We start from the raw sequence: 18,374 nt of genomic DNA, 5'->3' as shown, positions 1-18,374 counted from the left end.
AAATACTAACTCAACCATTTGGGACGCAGGTCTGATTCTACTCTAACTGGGGGCACGGGGACATTGCCGGTTATGAAAGACTTCCTTCTTCAACCCAACATGGCTTCTAGTCCAAGGGAGGAAGACTGAGAGGGGTTCAGTATGAAAGGATTTATAGGACAAGTCTCCTTCTTTATGGGGAAATAATAAATAAGGTCACTTGTATCCCACAAAATTATTTAAAATACTTCCTCCCTGGAAATTTTTTTTTCATTTCCTCTCTCTTGGCTCTTCATTGAGATGATTTTAATATCTTCAAGGACAGTAGCTTATTATAAAATAATAAATAGCTTATTATAAAATAAATAAAATAAATTTTTAATCAGGGGGCGTCTGGGTTGCTCAGGCGGGTAAGCATCTGACTTTGGCTCAGGTGCCCCTAAGCCTAGTAATTTTAAAAATGCAACTTAATTATGCTCCTTTTATAAAACTCTCAATTTGTGGAAATTGAATATAAGAAGATTTGATTACAGTATGAAGGAATAGCTCCCCAAAATGAAAATGGTAACAATTCATGAATTCTTGAAATTCAGAATGATGAAACAGTTGAAATGTTTTTACTTTCAGGTCCTCTGGGTACTTTTACTTATATTTAGTATGTATAACCCAGAGAGTCTAACAGAGCTTTTTATCAATAAGTAGATTTTTTAAATTAGTTATCAGTATATTTTACATAAGCAGCTACCAACAAATTGAGAATACTTGAAAATTATTTTCTTCTTAAGATAATAATTTATTGGGGAAGTCTCTGTAAATTTACTTGGCAATTTATTTCTTCCTAGATAATACAAAGCTAAATAATCAATTCTCTGTCTTAAATATGAGTTGGAAATTAGTAAAGAATAAATTATTTATTATATCTAGTTATCTTCAATGGAATAAGTCTGGGAAATTTTTTAACTTAGGTATCAATTTCAGATTCTTGCATCAAATCTAATTACTGTTTTTTATATAGATATTTAAAGATAAATATAGTTTTTTAAAATATAGCTACTTAAAGATAAATATCTGTAGTTTTTTTTTAACTTAGTTCTTTAAGAAGCAGAGAAAGGGTAGGTTTAATAAAAGGAACAAGGAGGCAAAATACATTCATATGGGCAAAAAGCAAATCCTAGTAGGACAAGTGGGTGGCTCAGTTGTTAAGTGTCTGCCTTCGGCTCAGGTCATGATCCCAGGGTCCTGGGATCGGGTCCCGAATGGGGCTCCCTGATCAGCAGGGAGTCTGCTTCTCCCTCTCCCTCTGCCCCTCCCCCCTGCTTGTTCTCTCTCTCTTTCTCTCTCTTTCTAATAAATAAATAAAATCTTAAAAAAAAAGTAAATCCTAGCATTCGATCTTACCCACTAAGATAAAATTCCTTATGATTTGGTTCTACAATTTCTTTATAAGCAGAGCAGTAATTAGTGAGTGCCTCTTGAAACATCTGCATCTATGAGCAGGTCTACAAGTCTTTTCTGAGGATGCTCTAGTGCCCACTGGACGAGCCGCTGACATATCCCAGACCAGCTGCGGGCCTGTCAGAGGGAAAACTCCCACCTCAGCTTTCCCGAGGATCCTCTGGAGGATTTTCAAGTTCTCCGCCATGTTTGCCTCTCCAGCCATTCAGCTGATTTCCCCTCAGCAAAATGCTTTCTCTTCAGGTCACATATACCTTTTTGTCCACTTCCCCCTCCCGTATATATTCTCATTTTTCCCCCCCAATTAACCACTGAAAATAGCTCCCTCCTTCACTGCTTCTTTGCAGCTCCCACCAATGTCTAAGGAAATGTGCTGATGAAAAAACAACTGTCCAGAGTTCCTTAGAAGCATTTTCTAGGCCACCTGCTCCAAGGAACCAACGCCACCAACTCTAAAACCTTTGAAATTCCCTGGACCCCCCCTGCAGAATCTCCACAACATCTCAAAATAATTTCTCACATCTGCCTAATTAAACCTATCAGCATTTAATAGAATTAATGTATTTACCACAATGTGGGGGGGGGGTTCCTAATTTTTAAAAAAATTACTCAGAGAGCAACCTCTTGGCTTTGCTTTTTTATTACAAATACATAGTTTTATTCATCAAAACCATACTGTAGATAAAGTAGGGTTTTTTTGTGGGCTGGTCTGAAAACTGAGCCACCATTTAAAAGATTGTCTCTGAAGAGAAATGCATTCTGAGTGCCAAACATCTAGCCTCAAACCTTCTGAAATATGACCCATCTGTATATTGAACAGGCATTCCAAATGTGACACTCCTCACATAAGTCTCCAAGTCCTATAAGGCCTGAACGGGATTCACTTTTCACAACACTGACTGGTACAGCTGAGTTATCCCACCAAGTGACCCTAATGTCCCCAAGATCTGAATAGCAGACTACTTTTGAAAGCCACCACCGTGATCATAGGAAACAATGGGCCAAAGTTCTCACCCACACGTACCTCACTTGCTGCCCAAATACAGAGCATCAGTGACTAAACTGGGGACACACTCAGATGCCACTAGAAGTTTGTGAGGTTTTTTTATAAGGGTTTTAAATTAGTTTTCTTCTATTGCCACTTACCATAAAATGGATACAAATAGATTAATCTGCCAATGGAAAACTGATAAATAGCTACAATTTTTCCCCCATGACTTTATCACTGAAATACAGGTCACCTGCCTTGAAATAAGGGAAGAGTTTAAAGAAATGAGGACTTTCTTACCCATGACGTTTAAAAATATGATCTGGGAAACAGTGTCATTGAGATTGAGAAGTAATCATGTCTGTCCATGGCCTACCCATGCTGCTCTGTGTTATGTACTATAATCGTTTGCTCTCAGCCTCATATCAGGCTTCGTGGGGATTCACTTAGCCTGCTTTGTTGCCACCGTTCAAACACCCCAGTGAAGGTAAATGGGAGCACGTGTGGGTGACAGGGTTCAGGAAAGGTGGGTGAGCCACCTGGCCCCTGGTGGTGCCCGGCGCAGGCAAGCCAGAGGGTGGGACACTGCCTTGAGGACATTCCCTTCTGCTTTCCTTTTTGCCTCCCTGTGAAATGACTGCTGTCTTTGCTTTTAACTTAGTTAACCTCCCATGATGGTTTCACGTCATCAAGTTCATTTCTCTGCCTTCTGTGAACACAGGGGCATAAGCAGATGGCCATGAAGGTTCTGCCTCCAGGCTTCAGAGATAGAGGATTTTAATGTGGCAATTTCGGCACATTCTGCCATCCAAAACATTGTGAAACAGTCAACTGTCTGCAGCATTCTGGCCAATCCATTAAATCTAATTCGTTCCAGATCCTTCTTGAAATAAAATTTTAGAGTTGAATACAGCATTTCTCAACCATTCTAAAGGCAATAAAATAATGATTTCCAACTACCCATTATCTTACTTGGGTGGACTTTATCCTGAGGTTTGGAGAGTCCTCCAGACAGGCTGTGATCTCTAGATAAGATGTAGTTGAAAAAGCCAACGCTATTAAGGAACCAAAGCTGCATAAAGAGTAAAGGACTTTTTTTTAAGTTGGCAAGGTTTCGTCACAAACAGCCAAGTGGGAGAAGTGGGAGAAAGGGCTGTGGGATGTCACACTGTACCCAAGAGGGGAGGACAGGCGAGGTGTTGGCTTCAACCTGTGCTAGGATCACAGGACCATGTTCTGGGCCCCCCCACTCAAGAAAGGAGCCCGAGGTCCACATGATGTGACAGAGGCTAGAGTAGGGCGACCGTAACAAGAGAGAAAGCCAATGTTGCATAAAGAACGGGCTTTGGAGCCCCGGAAGGCAGGAGGTTCCAACTGTCTCGAATGACACCATTCTCACAGGAATCCCAAATTACAACCAGATATTACAAACATGGAAGCAGAAACACAGGTACCATCCACCAAGCCCTGCAATTAGTTTTTGGGTTTTTTTTTTGTTTTTTTTTTTGTGTTTAATCGGTGAGCACGCAGACTGTGGCTTGGCTTGGCAAATTTGCATCATTTTGTCTTACCCTCGAGAGAATTTTTTTCTTCATAACTGCCTCCATTTACTTATTGCTCCTTATTAATTCAGAATGCAGGGACTTGTTACAGCTCGCAACCCACTTGCGTTCTCTCTCTCTGTCTCTCTTTCATGCGCCCCCCCAATAGAGGACTTTCATTCCCCTTTTATTTTTAACAGTGCCTATACATCCAATTTTCAGCCACCAAAGGGAATACACTCTCCAGGATCCATTTCTCTTTGCTTTATCTTCTCTTTAAGATGGTCTTCAGATTCTCCTGCAAATTTTATTTTTATTTTTTTTTTAAGATTTTATTTATTTATTTGACAGAGAGAGACAGTGAGAGAGGGAACACAAGCAGGGGGAGTGGGAGAGGGAGAAGCAGGCTTCCCGCCGAACAGGGAGCCCGATGCGGGGCTCGATCCCAGGACCCCGGGATCATGACCTGAGCCGAAGGCAGACGCTTAACGACTGAGCCACCCAGGCACCCCTCTCCTGTAAATTTTAGAATATAAAAACACATGTCTAACAACTAAGAAAAGCTTCAAAATCACCAATGGAGTGAATCTATCCTTAGCCCCTGGAAAGAAAACTCATCTTGGTTCAGGTCATTCCAGTGGTAGCTCGGATGATCTATGAGATGTTTTCTGGTGATTTTACGTGGTCCTTTGACAGTGGCAGGGTCCGCCTGCAGATCTCAACTCCAGACATCAAAGATAACATCGTTGCTCAACTGAAACAGCTGTACTGCATCCTCCAAACCCACGAAAGCTGGCAGCCCATGCAGCCCACCCCCAGCATGCAGCTACCCCCGCCTGCCAGCCCAGTAATCATGAATGCCATCTTTTTTACAGTATTGTCCATATTGGTATTTTTTATTACTCAGATTTAACCAGCTTTCTTTCTAACAATGTCAGTGGCCTCTAATTCTCCACATATGCCTGGCTTTTAAAGTTGGTTTAATTTATGGAAAAATCACCCTTCATATTCCCCCTTTCTTTCTTAAACCTCCCAATGTTAGTATAATGTAGGAGAGGGAGATTTGGCCTGGGACTTTGGACACCAACGTTCTAGCTGCAGTTCTGCTTCAGTGGTGTGACCTTGAACCACCAAGTCATTTAAGCTCTAGGCTTCAGATTCATTACTGTAAAATGAAGGGGTTGGAACAATGCCTGAAATAATGCCAGTTAAAAGTCTGACCTGATGACTTCATTCTACTTGTACAAGGCAAAACTGCCTGGAACAGAACCCTTCGGCATTGTTCTTGCACCACATTTTTTTCTTGCTTTCATTAAAGTTCCCTCAAGCAAAAAAAAAAAAAAAAAAAGTGTTTGTTTTTTTTTTTTCTCTCCTGCCAAATCCTTAACATTTATGTCTTAAAGAAAATTACATGGTAGACTGACCTCCTGGGTTTGTCTCTACTTCGATTTAATTATAGACGAAGAATTACATGAGGGAAAGCCCACCATCTTTTGTGTATTAGGAATACCTGAAAGCCAAAGACAAATCACAAACAAGAAGAGCATAGTACGTGTTGTGTTTGTTCAGGTTCAAAGAGCCCTTAATCTTATTGTACCCAACTATTTTCTTCAAAAGTTGTATTTCCAACAGTATTGCACATTCCAGCTAGACAGTATTCCTTTAGCTCATAAATTTAAACCTATCCCAGAGTGAAGAGTTTGGTGAAGAGTGATGCAAATAGAAAACTCCTGTTGGAGTCAAAAATCTGAGTAGCAGCTGGGGAAAGAACCGTGTTTACTAACAATTGTTTCCTTATTGCAGAAAAAGAGCAATTTTCGTATTTGTTCTGAAAAAGATACTTGAGTGTTCACCACCAGCTCCTCAGAGCACTTAGCAAATTGTTTTCTGAACTGAATGCCTGCCTAACATGGGTGCTAAGAGGCCCTCACCTCTAAGGGTTTCAGATTAAGGAAAAACATGACCTGCGGGTTCATGATCAATTGTGAAACAGGCTCTGAGAGTTCATCTAGAAAACAGGCTGTAACTGTGGTTTACATTTCTTGGATAACTTCTTCCTTGTTTTTTGTTTTTTGTTCATTTTGCTTTTTGGGTTTTGTTTTGTTTTGTTTTATATTTTGAAATAATTTCTGGAATGCCACTTTCGAAAACTGGTTGGTAAGCCTTTCGAAGACTTTCTCAGTGTGGCGTTTGGGAGAGACATTCCTCTATCTGCAAAACAATATTACTAAAAGAAAGAAGCATGTTTTCTCAACCCCTGCTGTTTAATACGTTCATTCTCTGGCTCAGAGTAAGTCCTGCGTGTTACTGAGAGACTGCTCGTAAGTTTTGTAAATGATGATGTACCAGCGGCCCCCACAAACGTGGTCTTCATCCGTACACAAGCTGCATCTGACGCCACCACACAGGAGGCTGAAGAGCTGTCTTCTCTTTGGGCTATTATTTTACTATTACTGCTACTACTACAGGAGTAAAGGAACATTCCGTAGGTCCTTCCAGCACCTTTTCCCTGTAGTTTGGTTATGTGCAGAATTAATTCTGTAACATATCTCCCAGTGACCTATAAAAAAAAAGAAATTACACATGAAAATGTCAAAGCAAAAACCACACACACACACACACACACACACAAGTATATGATAGAAAATATATAAGGGAATCTTAGAGATGTTCACAATTTTCTATCTAAACTCAAATTTTAATCTTAGGCTATAAGGCATTTCTATCAGATTCTCCACCATTGAGGATCCTTGAGCAACTCTTCGGCTGGCACTCCTTCTTGACCATGGTCCTGGACTATTTTAGCATCCTTGGGGCTGGCCCGCACCTCAGTGTCTACGTACTTCATCAGCCCAGTGCTGTGAACATCACTCCTAATTACCCCGTCCCTGAAATATTTAAGTGCACATCCAAGCCTCCAATTCAATCTGTTTTTATAACTTTCTCACTTCCTCTGTCCACGAGACCTTCTCTTCCTTGATAGAAAACTTTCTCCGAGTCAGTTAACCACCCGATTCTCAAGACTGCCAAGCCAGGAATCCATGATGAGTTGGCTGAAACATTCTTTTATAGGTTCCCTTATGTAACCTCCCTTCTCCCATGTCCTTCCAAGTCCCTGCCCTGAAAATCTCCATCAGGCACACTCCCATAATTTGGCTTCTCTGCCCCTTCGCCTGAGGGCACCAGGACACACTGATGGTGGGAAGTGCTCACTGGACAGCCAGTGGAGTGTGGAGAAGCCCCCTCTGCCATTTTGATTCATCTCTTCATTTGTTTCTCCAAACCTTCACTACTGTTCTCATACTTCCCATCCAGCCTCCTTAGCATCACTGTTAGTAGGTGACCTTACAGCAAGAGAATCTTCAAAGGATCCCTTTCGCCATCCCAAATCCCAGCTCCCACCACACACACACACACACACACACACACACACACACACACTTCTAATTGTCTCTTTCTCATCCCCAAGTCCTGTCCAACACTTTCAGAAGAAGGAGAGCTCTTCCTCCAGTTCCAAATTTAACTTGCTACATCAAGTATGCCCTGTTTTCTATATTTTCAGCCTCTTCTCCTCTACTGGTTCCCTCCTTGGATCCCAAAAACTTACTTAAATTTCCTCCATCTTCAAAACAAACAATAAGCAAATAATTTCAGTCCGCATCTTCTTCCAAGAATAGCCCCTTTTCCCTTCCATTTTTAGCTGATCTGTACTTGTTATCCCTGCTTATTTCTCTTTTACTCTTATTACAATTATTAATTTTTTTATTTTCATATTAAAGAGTATTAAATGCCCATCAAAGGAATATATCAGGCAATATATAAAAACAGCAGAAAATTTTTAATTTCTAATAATGTCTCCACCCATTTATGTTATATTTCCTATTTATTTGTGCATTAATTTTTAATTTTTAATAATGTCTCCACCCATTTACTGTTATATTTCCTATTTATTTGTGCATTAATTTTTTTCTACTTCACTGTATATTGCCAGTAATTAAGGATCTCTTTGAAAATCCATAATACCATTATCATACTTGAAAAGAAGTTAGCAAAACTTCTTTTTTTTAATTTTTTTATTATGTTAATCACCATACATTACATCATTAGTTTTTGATGTAGTGTTCCATGATTCGTTGTTTGTGTATAACACCCAGTGCTCCATGCAGAACGTGCCCTCTTTAATACCCATCACCAGGCTAACCCATCCTCCCACCCCCCTCCCCTCAGAACCCTCAGTTTGTTTCTCAGAGTCCATCGTCTCTCATGGTTCGTCTCCCGCTCCGATTTCCGCCCCTTCATTCTTCCCCTCCTGCTATCTTCTTTTTTTTTGTTTCTTAACATATATTGCATTATTTGTTTCAGAGGTACAGATCTGTGATTCAACAGTCTTGCACAATTCACAGCACTCACCATAGCACATACCCTCCCCAGTGTCTATCACCCAGCCGCCCCATCCCTCCCACCCCACCCCCACTCCAGCAACCCTCAGTTAGAAGTTAGCAAAACTTTTACCACTAGTAATATTTACATGACTATTCTCCCAGATTTTGTTTCTATTGCTAGATGTGCAAGGTAAATATACATCCATTTTTATTTTTTTAAAAATGCAATCTTATTATATATGCTATTTTATAACCTGCCTGTTCCTCTTACTAAGATCTCGTATTTTTCTAAATTACTATGTAGCTTTACATCATTTTTAAAAAGTGTCCGGTAGTCTTTTGCATAAATGTCATAATTTATTTAACAAATTATGAATGCCCACAAAGTTTTATGTTACTATCCTATTTCCATTATAAATAGCAACTAAGAACATCCATGTTTTATTTTGTTTTCTTTTGGTGCTTTCTTATTTGGAGGACATGGCTGCATCTCATCTCTGAGCCATGGAGAATTGTTTCAATATGAGAATAAGATAAAGATTTAATTTTATACTTTTTCAAATAATTATCCAATTGTCTGAGTGCATTTACCCTTTGTCTTCTGCAGATCAATTTCCACCCATACCCATCCCCTGCTCATCAAAAGGCATCTACAAATTCTTTTTTCTTTTTTTACATTGAGATATAATTGACATATCACATATTAGTTTCAGGTATACAACATGATTTGGTATTTGTATACATTGTGAAATGATCACCATAGTAAGTCTAGTTCACATCCATCACCACACAGAGTTACAAATTTTTTTCCTTGTGATGAGAACTTTTAAGATCTACTCTCTTAGCAACATCTAAATATACAATACAGTATTATTAGTTAGAGTCACTATGCTATACTTTACATCCCTAGGACTTATTTATTTTATAACTGGAAGTTTATACTTTTTGACCACTTTCACCCATTTCAGCCACTCCCCAGGATCCCCCCTCCTCCAAACTGTGGCAATCACCAATCTGTTCTCTATGAGTTAAGGCTTTGGTTTGGCTCTGGGTTTCTGGTGGTCTTTTTTTCTTAGATCCCACATGGAATTTGTCTTTCTCTGTCTTAGTTCATTTAACATAATGCCTACAAGGTCATCCATCCAGGAAATCCCATCCAGGATTTCCTCCTTTTTTATGTGTGAATAATATTTTGGTGTGTGTGCCCGTGCACACGTGTGTGTGTTCACCACATCTATTCATCGATCAGTGGACACTTAGACTGCTTCCATATCTTGGCTACTATAAATAAAGCTGCTGTGAACATGGAGATGCATATATCTTTTCAAGCTAGTGTTTTTGTTTTCTTCCAATGAATACCCAGAGTGGAACTGCTGGATCATATGTCCATAATTCCTTACATGACAAATTCAGTGACTGCTTTTAGTCCTAATTCTTTACTCCTCTGCAGGATTTGACATTCTTAGTCACTCCTTTATTTCTGCAACTTTCTTTCCCTTAGGCTTCCCTAGATTCCCACTTTCCTGCTTTCCTGGATTGTCTTTTACATCCGATTTCTCCTATCTCACGTTTCCTCACTGGATCTTCTTCCTCTCCCTGTTTCCTGAGATTGCCTTGTATGTTATATGTGACTCTATGCTTATCATTTTACATGTTCTCACTGGGCAACTCAGGCTGTTCAGCAGGCATTTACAGCACAGCTTGGTGGGTGCTGATGGGGGAATAGAGCTACCACGTGGAAGGTCACACAGGGGCTCGGGAATCATCCTGCTGCACGTCAGGAGTGGATAGCAGTTCTCCACATTGCTGAGCAGGGTGTGGAGGGCTCTTGGTAAGAAATGAGGCTGGAGCAGTAGGCTGAGGCCAGTACACAGGGGCTGTGCACAGATGCTGAGGAATCTGGACTCTATCTTTCTGTTTATCCAGTAGATTTTTCTAGGGTTTTAGGACATGCTGGGCATGATCATTCCATTTTCTGTGGTGCATCCTACATCCACAATATAGGAATATCTGTCTTCACCCCACAGAAATAGGCATACTATCACTGCCCCTGTGACTACAAAGAGAACATGTGTGGGGGCGCCTGGGGGGCTCAATCAGTTAAGTGTCTGCCTTCGGCTCAAGTCATGATCCCAGGGTTCTGGGATCGAGCCCCATGTTGGGCTCTCTGCTCAGTGAAAGCCTGCTTCTCCCTCTCTCTCTACTGTTCCCCCTGCTTGCGCTCGCTCTCTCTCTGTCAAATAAATAAATAAAATCTTAAAAAAAAAAATTTTTTTAAATAAAAAGAATAAAAGAACGTGTTTGGGGGACTTGGGGTAGGGGCAGAAAATTAAGGTTCTATATTCAGTCAGTCAAAAATGAAAAATTCTAATGGGGTATTTTGTGTGATTTATTGGCATTTCAAAATATTTATTCAGCTATCAGATGTACCCAGCATGGAGCCTGAGATAAAATCATAAGTTCTAGAACAATCGCAAAACAAACTGAGGGCTGAAAACAAGCTCCCTTACAGCACAATGTTCATGTGGCATGCTTTGGAAAAGTCATTTTTATTAGAACACAATTCACTCCTGAGGGAGCATTTCTTACAACTTCAGGAGCGTGGGGCTCAGGCATGCTGATGTCGGGTCCTCGACTACATCTGTTTCCCCACGGCCAGTGCCTTACTTTCCTGCCTCCTGAGGATCCGTCCCACCACACAGAATGTTCCTGGAGCTTCACCAGCACCGATGTATGAAGAGAGAAAACTAACAGGAAAATAATGACTCATGCTTGAAAAGTCACTTCCTTCTGGGGAGATCACTTTTGCTTAAAATCTGACCCTTACAAGATAAACTTTCCAGGAAGGCATTCCCCATCCTTCAGGAGCTCCTATGGTTGGAGAACGGGAAGCCTTATCCCTTGTCCATGCATTTCATTGTGTGATTGAACACACTGCTGGCAAATCAGGACGGGTCTGGCTTCTCCTGTGACTCCTAGCCCGCTGAGGGGGAAAATGCCTGGCGTTCAAGGCTAATGAAAAGGTGACGAGCATTTATGAGATTGATGTGCTATCTCTTGCTTTCTCTTTGCAGCCCGCCGCCCCCCCAGAGGACACCCCCGAGCTGAGCGCCTTTTTGCGAAACTCGACCATCCCTCATCTTGTCAGGAAGAGAGACGTGCGGATGCCGGAGCCCCACAGACAGAGCCCCGCAAAAATCCTGGTGAGTTATCCCAGTGTGCGCACATCCGAGAGGAAAGACCAGATTGGACCGAACTCCCAAACACAGAAGGTTTGAACTTGGGCTATTTGTTTCTCCGTCCCATTCAATGCTCAGATATGCCTGCCATGTTTTGCCAGTACACGTTGTGAGCCACCAAAGTGACTCTTCCCTGCCTTCAAAGCCATATTTGCATTATAGGGCTTTCACTCTTCTACACCTGCCATGCAGGCCACGTTAGAAAAATAATGATAAAAACCTAAAACATGGCATGCAATGCATTTGCAGAACACAAAGCTCCCGCTGTGAGCCCATTCCTAGACACTGAGCGCTGAGGGGCGGGGGGGGGGGGGGGGGGCGTCACAAGTGTCCCTGCATCTCAGACTCCTCTGATGGTCCAGAAAAGACGAGAATGGGGTCTTCTGATTTCCTGGGCCCAAACCCTGCAGAGTCTTAGCACGGGGAGCTGTGGTAGATCTATCCTGAGCTTAGTCAACCCTTTGCAAAACTGTGGAGAGCACTGAAGAGTCTGTATTTTCAATTCAATTCAATTCTCTTCACTCGTTCCAAGGTGAATGTTAATACCACCAAACTCTACCAAACCAAACTCAAATTAAGAGGCTAAAATTTAAAAAAAAAAAAAAAGAGTCTAAAGTGTTTTGTTTTAATGTGTCTTGAATATGTTCTAAAATTCATAAAAAGTTTCAAACATGGAAATGGACAGAAACGTACATCGAGCAAGTCTAACTTATTCAGTTAAACTTAAATCAATAGAGGAATGTTTATTATAATAGAAGTACCTAAAGTTACCTGGCAAAAAGCTATGGCAGGGGACAGATTTTGGTTCAAGTCCCTGTAAATTTTTATGGCATGGTAATGTTTTTCAAAACCTAAGAGTAGGAAATTGTTATGCTGTTCAGTTTAGGATAAATTAATAAAATCCCACATATTATTGTTTAAAGAAAGCTTCCCAGAGGAACAGCAGAACGGAAAACAATGATTTAAGTCCTGGGGATGTGGCATACAGAATGGTACTACACTTAATAATCCTGTATTCCACATTTGATAGGGGTTAAGAGAGCAGATCTTAAAAGCTCTCCAAGATCATAAAAAAACTGTTAACTGTGTGGTGATGGATAGTAACTAGACTTACTGTGGCTATCATTTCACAAAATATACAAATCGCGAATCATTATATCATACAACCAAAACTAATATAATGTTCTGTGTTAATTATACCTCAATAAAAAATTTAATAATTTTTAAAAAGAAAACAATGATTGGCATCTATAGAATTCTAATATGCATTACCAGTGTGAAAGCCCTCTGGAGAACCAGTGTCCAAACCTATGGGAACCAACAATTTAGAATATCAGTGTTCACTTTTATTTTTCAATTTCCAATTTAGTTTAAGTCTCATGAATACACTGAGGCAGGAGAAATCAATAACTAAAATTCTTGGAAAAATTATATGCACTTCTGTTCTAGGGTCAGGTTTTTCCCCTCCAGTTCTTTCTCATTAAATATTTTTAATGCAAGATGATTTTTAGCTCCTGAATATCATAGAAACTTACTACTTGCAGATGAGAGCAAGGCAATTCTTGATTTCCATTTCTGACTTTGTTAACTCATGCTTTATTCTCTTTGTCTCTTATTGGTTCAAAAATTGCAAATCATACGCCTCCGCATGTCCTTAAGTCAAAACAGTTTTGGATAGAAAGTGATTATACAAAGTTTATTCTAAAATCAAAAGTTCAATAAGACCTCCTACAGTTTTTGTTTAGTTAAAAACAACTTACTGAATCCCATTTCTGATTAGGAATTTGAAAGTGCAAAATGCCAACATCCTGTGTTGGGATCATAATTTCCAATTTGCATAGGAAAAATTTGTATCTGTCACACTGAAATATACTTCTCCTCTGCCCAAGAACATCCTTGCCTCTCTCATCTCGGACCCCTGCTGCTCTTATAATGACCATACCATCTCCTCCTCACCAGGCTTTCTTCTTGTCCCTTTCCCTTCTCGGCTTACAGAAACCTTATCTTTCAAACCTTCTTCAGCCTCTGATACTATTAATCGCTTCCTGAAACTGTATGTCCCTTGGCCTCCCGCAAAACACTCTCTCTTGGTTCTCTTCCAGTCTGTTGGCCTGAGCCTTCTTAGAATTGTTTGTGGGCTTCTCCTCTTCCCATTCTCAGATGCCCCTGTACCTCAGGTCTCCATCCTCAGATCCCTTCCTTCTCCCACCAACTTCGCTCCTTCAGGGAAACGTTCTGCACGATCATGGACTCCAGCCATGCCTATGGGCCTCCTGCCATCTTAGCAGTCCCTACTACACTCTAGACTCGAGGAGCTCAGTGTATACATTCCTCTGGATGCCTGATAACCACTCCAGCCCCAACACATCCAGAATTGTGTCTCCATGACCCCCAGAATGTGCTTCTCCTCTAGAATTCCCAAACGCAGGAACACCAGTGCCCATCCACTCGGTTCCCCAAGCCGAAAGGGCTCCCTCCAGTTCTCCCTACAATCCTCCTTACAGTCCTCCCTCTCCTTCATCCCAACTTCCAATTTGTCACCAATGTCTCATCCTACTTCCTGAACTTCCTTAAACTCCGTTTTCCTCTCTGCATCCCTGTACCTCAGTTCAGGGCCTTCTCCCCTCTCCCTTGGACTCTTGCAACAAGCCCTTGTCACCCTCCTTGCTTCCCACTCTCCTCCCCCCCCATTCTTGCCTCCCATACCACCTGCCCCTAAAACCCAAACCCCATCATAGCCCTTGCTTAAACGGGACCTTCTGAATAGAATCTAAACTCCTTGGCTCCAATAGGAATATTCTTTACCACCTAGACTTCCTCTCATTCCTCTCTCACTTCTATCTGTCCACCCTGCCCCCGAATACCCTTTTCTCCTCTTTTCTGAACATGCACTGGTCTTGTCCCTGTCTGCCTAGATGGCTAGGTCACTCTTTCTCACCCTTCAAGACTCATTCTGAGCACAGTCTTTCTCCAGAATCCTCCAACAGAGCTAGCTCACCAGGACCAACAGGTCCAGGGAGCTTACAAGAATCACCCCCTTCTCACTCGCCTTCTTTGCCTCCAGAGGGTGGGATTGGAGATACACAGCATGTCAGTAATGAAGTGTAGGTAAACATGAGGGTCCTCACAGGGGACACAAACTGCAGCGCTTCCAGAATTCCTGCTCCTGCTGTAGGCACAAAACCCCAAACACCTCAGCGCCCAACCCTAGTAGAATAAGAACAGCCCCGCCACCTGAACCTGGAAACAGCATGTCGAAATCTGACCTCCCTGGAATTTATCAGATGCCCCTTACTGATTGCTTTGTTTTTGGAGAATTTAGAGGTTCTCAAAAAAGATTTTCATGGCAATATGTCCCTCAAGCTACTCTGTGGTTTAGCAATTTCATTAAAGTAAAATGCCTCAGTTAAATCCTGCTCATACTAGTCAATAAACTAATGCTTATTGAGCATCGATAGTCCAGAGCCCAGTGCTTGAGACATGAGAAATAAATAAAGCATAGCCCACACGGTAAGTTCAAATCAGTGAGGGAGTACAATTCAAGAAGTATCATCCTGTACATGGATACACAGAAAACAGATGTGAGCTGTCTATTTATTTCCATACTGGACCCAATCAAAAAATATGATTTGACAGGTAGGATGTCATCACAATGAATACTTCCCTGGAACGTGCATTTTATATAATAAAAGTTGCCTATTGTAAGTTGGCAAAATTAGGAACTAGCTTGAAAACAGCCTAATGGATGGAACTCAAAGGTTCTGCTTTATAACCAAGAAGTAATTTAGAAGGAAGAATGTTTTGGAAAAAATGGGTTGATAACACTGGGTCTTTGAGATAATATAGATACAGGGAGCTTCCTCCGAAGCCTTTTCAGGGCTCCTTTAGTCCAGGGTCACGTGTTGTAAGGGTCTATAAGAAATATCTTCCTGCCTTCTGAGAAATGAAATCAACAAAGAACAATCCAATCACTGCTGCAGAGAATTGTTTTAAGTCCTTAGGAAAAAACAAAGCTTAAATCTTATGTTGTATTTTACATTCCATTATCTCTACACTACCAGTAAAATTGATGCATCATTACTACCAAACTGTGTTTTCTCTTGGTTGTTTCAATGTAATTGTTTGTTGTTTAAATGAATAATTTATGAATTAGGTGGTGACTTCTGAGAAAATACAGTGCAGATAAGCTGACTTCAATGTTGATTTTCCACCACAATTTAAAAACACCGATTGGCCACCACTGATGTTGGGGGGTTTTTTTGGTTTTTTTGTTTTGTTTTGTTTTGTTTTGCAGAATTGTACAAATATCGAGTGCTTACAAATCTCCTGTGCAGTGGGGCGGCTAGAAGGAGGAGAAAGCGCCGTCCTAAAAGTCAGGTCACGGTTATGGGCCAAGACCTTCCTCCAGGTAACAACGCTGACGCTCATGCACCTGCTTGTAGGGAACCTCTCCTCAAAAGCTCAGCTGGAAGTTTTCCTAAAAAGGACTTTTAAATGTTTTAATTTTTAAATTTAGAAAAATTTGATTTTTTTCATTTAAAAAATTTAGATTTAATTTTAATTTTAATTTAACATTTTTTATTAATTTTTTAAATTTTTTAATTTTTAAAATTGTTTAAAAGAAGCGTCCGTGGAGACGTTGAGCCAAGATCAGCTGGTCATCTTTCCCATCAGGTGCAGACCTTTTTTTTTCCCCAGCTGTATTGAGATATTGCTGACATATATGGAAGTTTAAGGTATACAGCATGATGATTGGAGACCTGTATGTTTTTGAATGGTTACTACTCTGAAGTTAGTTCATATCTCCATCCCCTCATGTAATTAGCTTTGTGTGTGTGTGGAGGGCAGGTGATAACTTTTAAGACCTACTCTTTTAACAGCTCTCAAGAATCCAATACAGTATTGTTAATTATACATTAGATACTCAGAACTTATTCATCTTATAGCAGGAAGTTTGTACCCTTTGACCATCATCTCCCCAATCCCCCCACCCCGAGGCCCAACCTGATCTACTCTATTTCTGAGTGCTCCTTCTTTAGATTCCACATGTAAGTGATGTCATACAGTATTTGTCTTTCTCCGACTCATTTCACGTAGCATAATGTCCTCCTCCTCGTCCATCTGTGCTGTCACAAAAGGCAGGATTTCCTTCTTTTTTATGCTGAGTAATATTCCTTCATCTTTTAGGTGAAGACAATGAAAATATCCTGAGTCCCTCAGGCCTTTAGACAGTAACTTAGCTTCGAATAAATCTATTTAGCTCACCGCTTTCTACCCAGTGCCCAGCACATAGTAGTTTTCAGTAAATATTAGTCAGTGGAATGATGGCGCATATAAGAGCACAGTGTAAGCCATATGCCCCAAAGGGTCAAAATAGAAATCAATGAAGAAGGGAAAGGGGATTCCCACAGCCTGGGCCCCAGCCAGGACGCATCTCAGTGACGTTCCACATATGTGTGATTAAGAAGTTCTTGGTTGCTTCCGTGTATCTAATCTGTGGCATCCCACCCTGCCACAGATAATTCCATGGACTGTGTGCATTTTAAAGTTCTAAGATCTCTTTTATACTGAACAAATTAATTTTTTCCATTTGGAAAGAGCTATTTATTCAAATGATACTACTATATTGTGACCTTGTTGTTTAGAAAGGATTTAGAGAGGGGAAAATAAGATAAATTAAAAACCCTACCAAATCTATGCATTCTTGCTCACATTTTAACTATTAAAAAATTCATCTGGCTCATTGCACCATAGAAAATCAAATGGTAAAGTCCTTTTGAGTCTAATAAATACAGAATTTCATAGCTCTGGATTTTCATGTTTTCCGGGATTCAAAATACTTCTGTAGTCTTGCAAATCCTATTTAATTTTGTTTCTAAAATAAATAGAAGGAAAGTTAAAGGTATTTATGAAATAGTGGTGAAGCTCTTTTATTTTTTAACTAAGGCAGGGTTTCTTAATCTCAGCATACTCTTTCAGATCAGATCATTCTTTGTTGTGGGGAACAATCATTATAGGATTATAGAATGCTTTATAGGAAGTGCATTATAGGATGCTTAGCAGCATCCCTGCCCCCCCCCACTAGATGCAACCCATTCCCCAGTTGTGACCATCAAAACTGTCTCCAGACATTGCCAATGTCCCCTGGGGGCAAAATCACCACCAGTTTTGAATGCCTGAACCAGGGAGAAGTGCAGTACACAATTTATTTGATTTTTCTTTTTTTTTTTTTAGTTAAACCATTATTTATTCATTCACTAAACAAATACCCATGGAGTGCCAACTATGTACCAGGCTCCTCTTCAGGTATCGCTTCCTTTCCATCGATTTGTTCATGGTCACTCTGTTTTGGGGTTGTTACTTCTTATCTCAGAGTTGAGGAGTTGAGGAGAGGAGTCTCACTGAATTCCCAAGCCCATACAGTCTTCAATGATAACCATACATTCCTTCTATTACTTTGGGTATCACATCCTACTGAAATAAGGGAGAATAACTTTTTGGTGAAACAGGACTAAAATCATTACGACACCACAGTCAAGGGAAACATGATTATTTAATGTTTTTAAAGATTGTTAACTTATTAACTTGTTAATTTGACAGAGAGAGAGAGAGCAGGGAGAGGGGCAGAGGGAGAGAAAGAATCTCGAGCAGACTCCCCACTGAGCGCAGAGCCCGATGTGGGGCTCGATGATCCCAGGACCCTGAGAGCATGACCTGAGCCAAAACCAAGACCAGAGAGAGTGGCTCAAGTCACCAGCATTTACCCACAGCCATAGCCCACATTTCCGCA

At 40.7% G+C, this 18,374-nt stretch overlaps 1 protein-coding gene across 1 annotated transcript in view; it reads left to right on the top strand.

Annotated features, from left to right (window-relative positions):
- The window catches only part of ITGA8 (integrin subunit alpha 8), a 179,612-nt gene that overhangs the window by 144,244 nt on the left and 16,994 nt on the right, over window positions 1-18,374 (top strand). The window contains exons 26-27 of the mRNA XM_036097039.2: window positions 11,420-11,548; window positions 15,879-15,992. Coding sequence (XP_035952932.1) covers window positions 11,420-11,548; window positions 15,879-15,992 — 243 coding nt within the window. The remainder of the gene's footprint in view (window positions 1-11,419; window positions 11,549-15,878; window positions 15,993-18,374) is intronic.

The sequence above is a fragment of the Halichoerus grypus genome, chromosome 6, assembly GCF_964656455.1.
Source record: "Halichoerus grypus chromosome 6, mHalGry1.hap1.1, whole genome shotgun sequence".
NCBI classification, from domain to species: domain Eukaryota; kingdom Metazoa; phylum Chordata; class Mammalia; order Carnivora; family Phocidae; genus Halichoerus; species Halichoerus grypus.
This window is presented reverse-complemented; position numbering and strand designations above follow the sequence as displayed.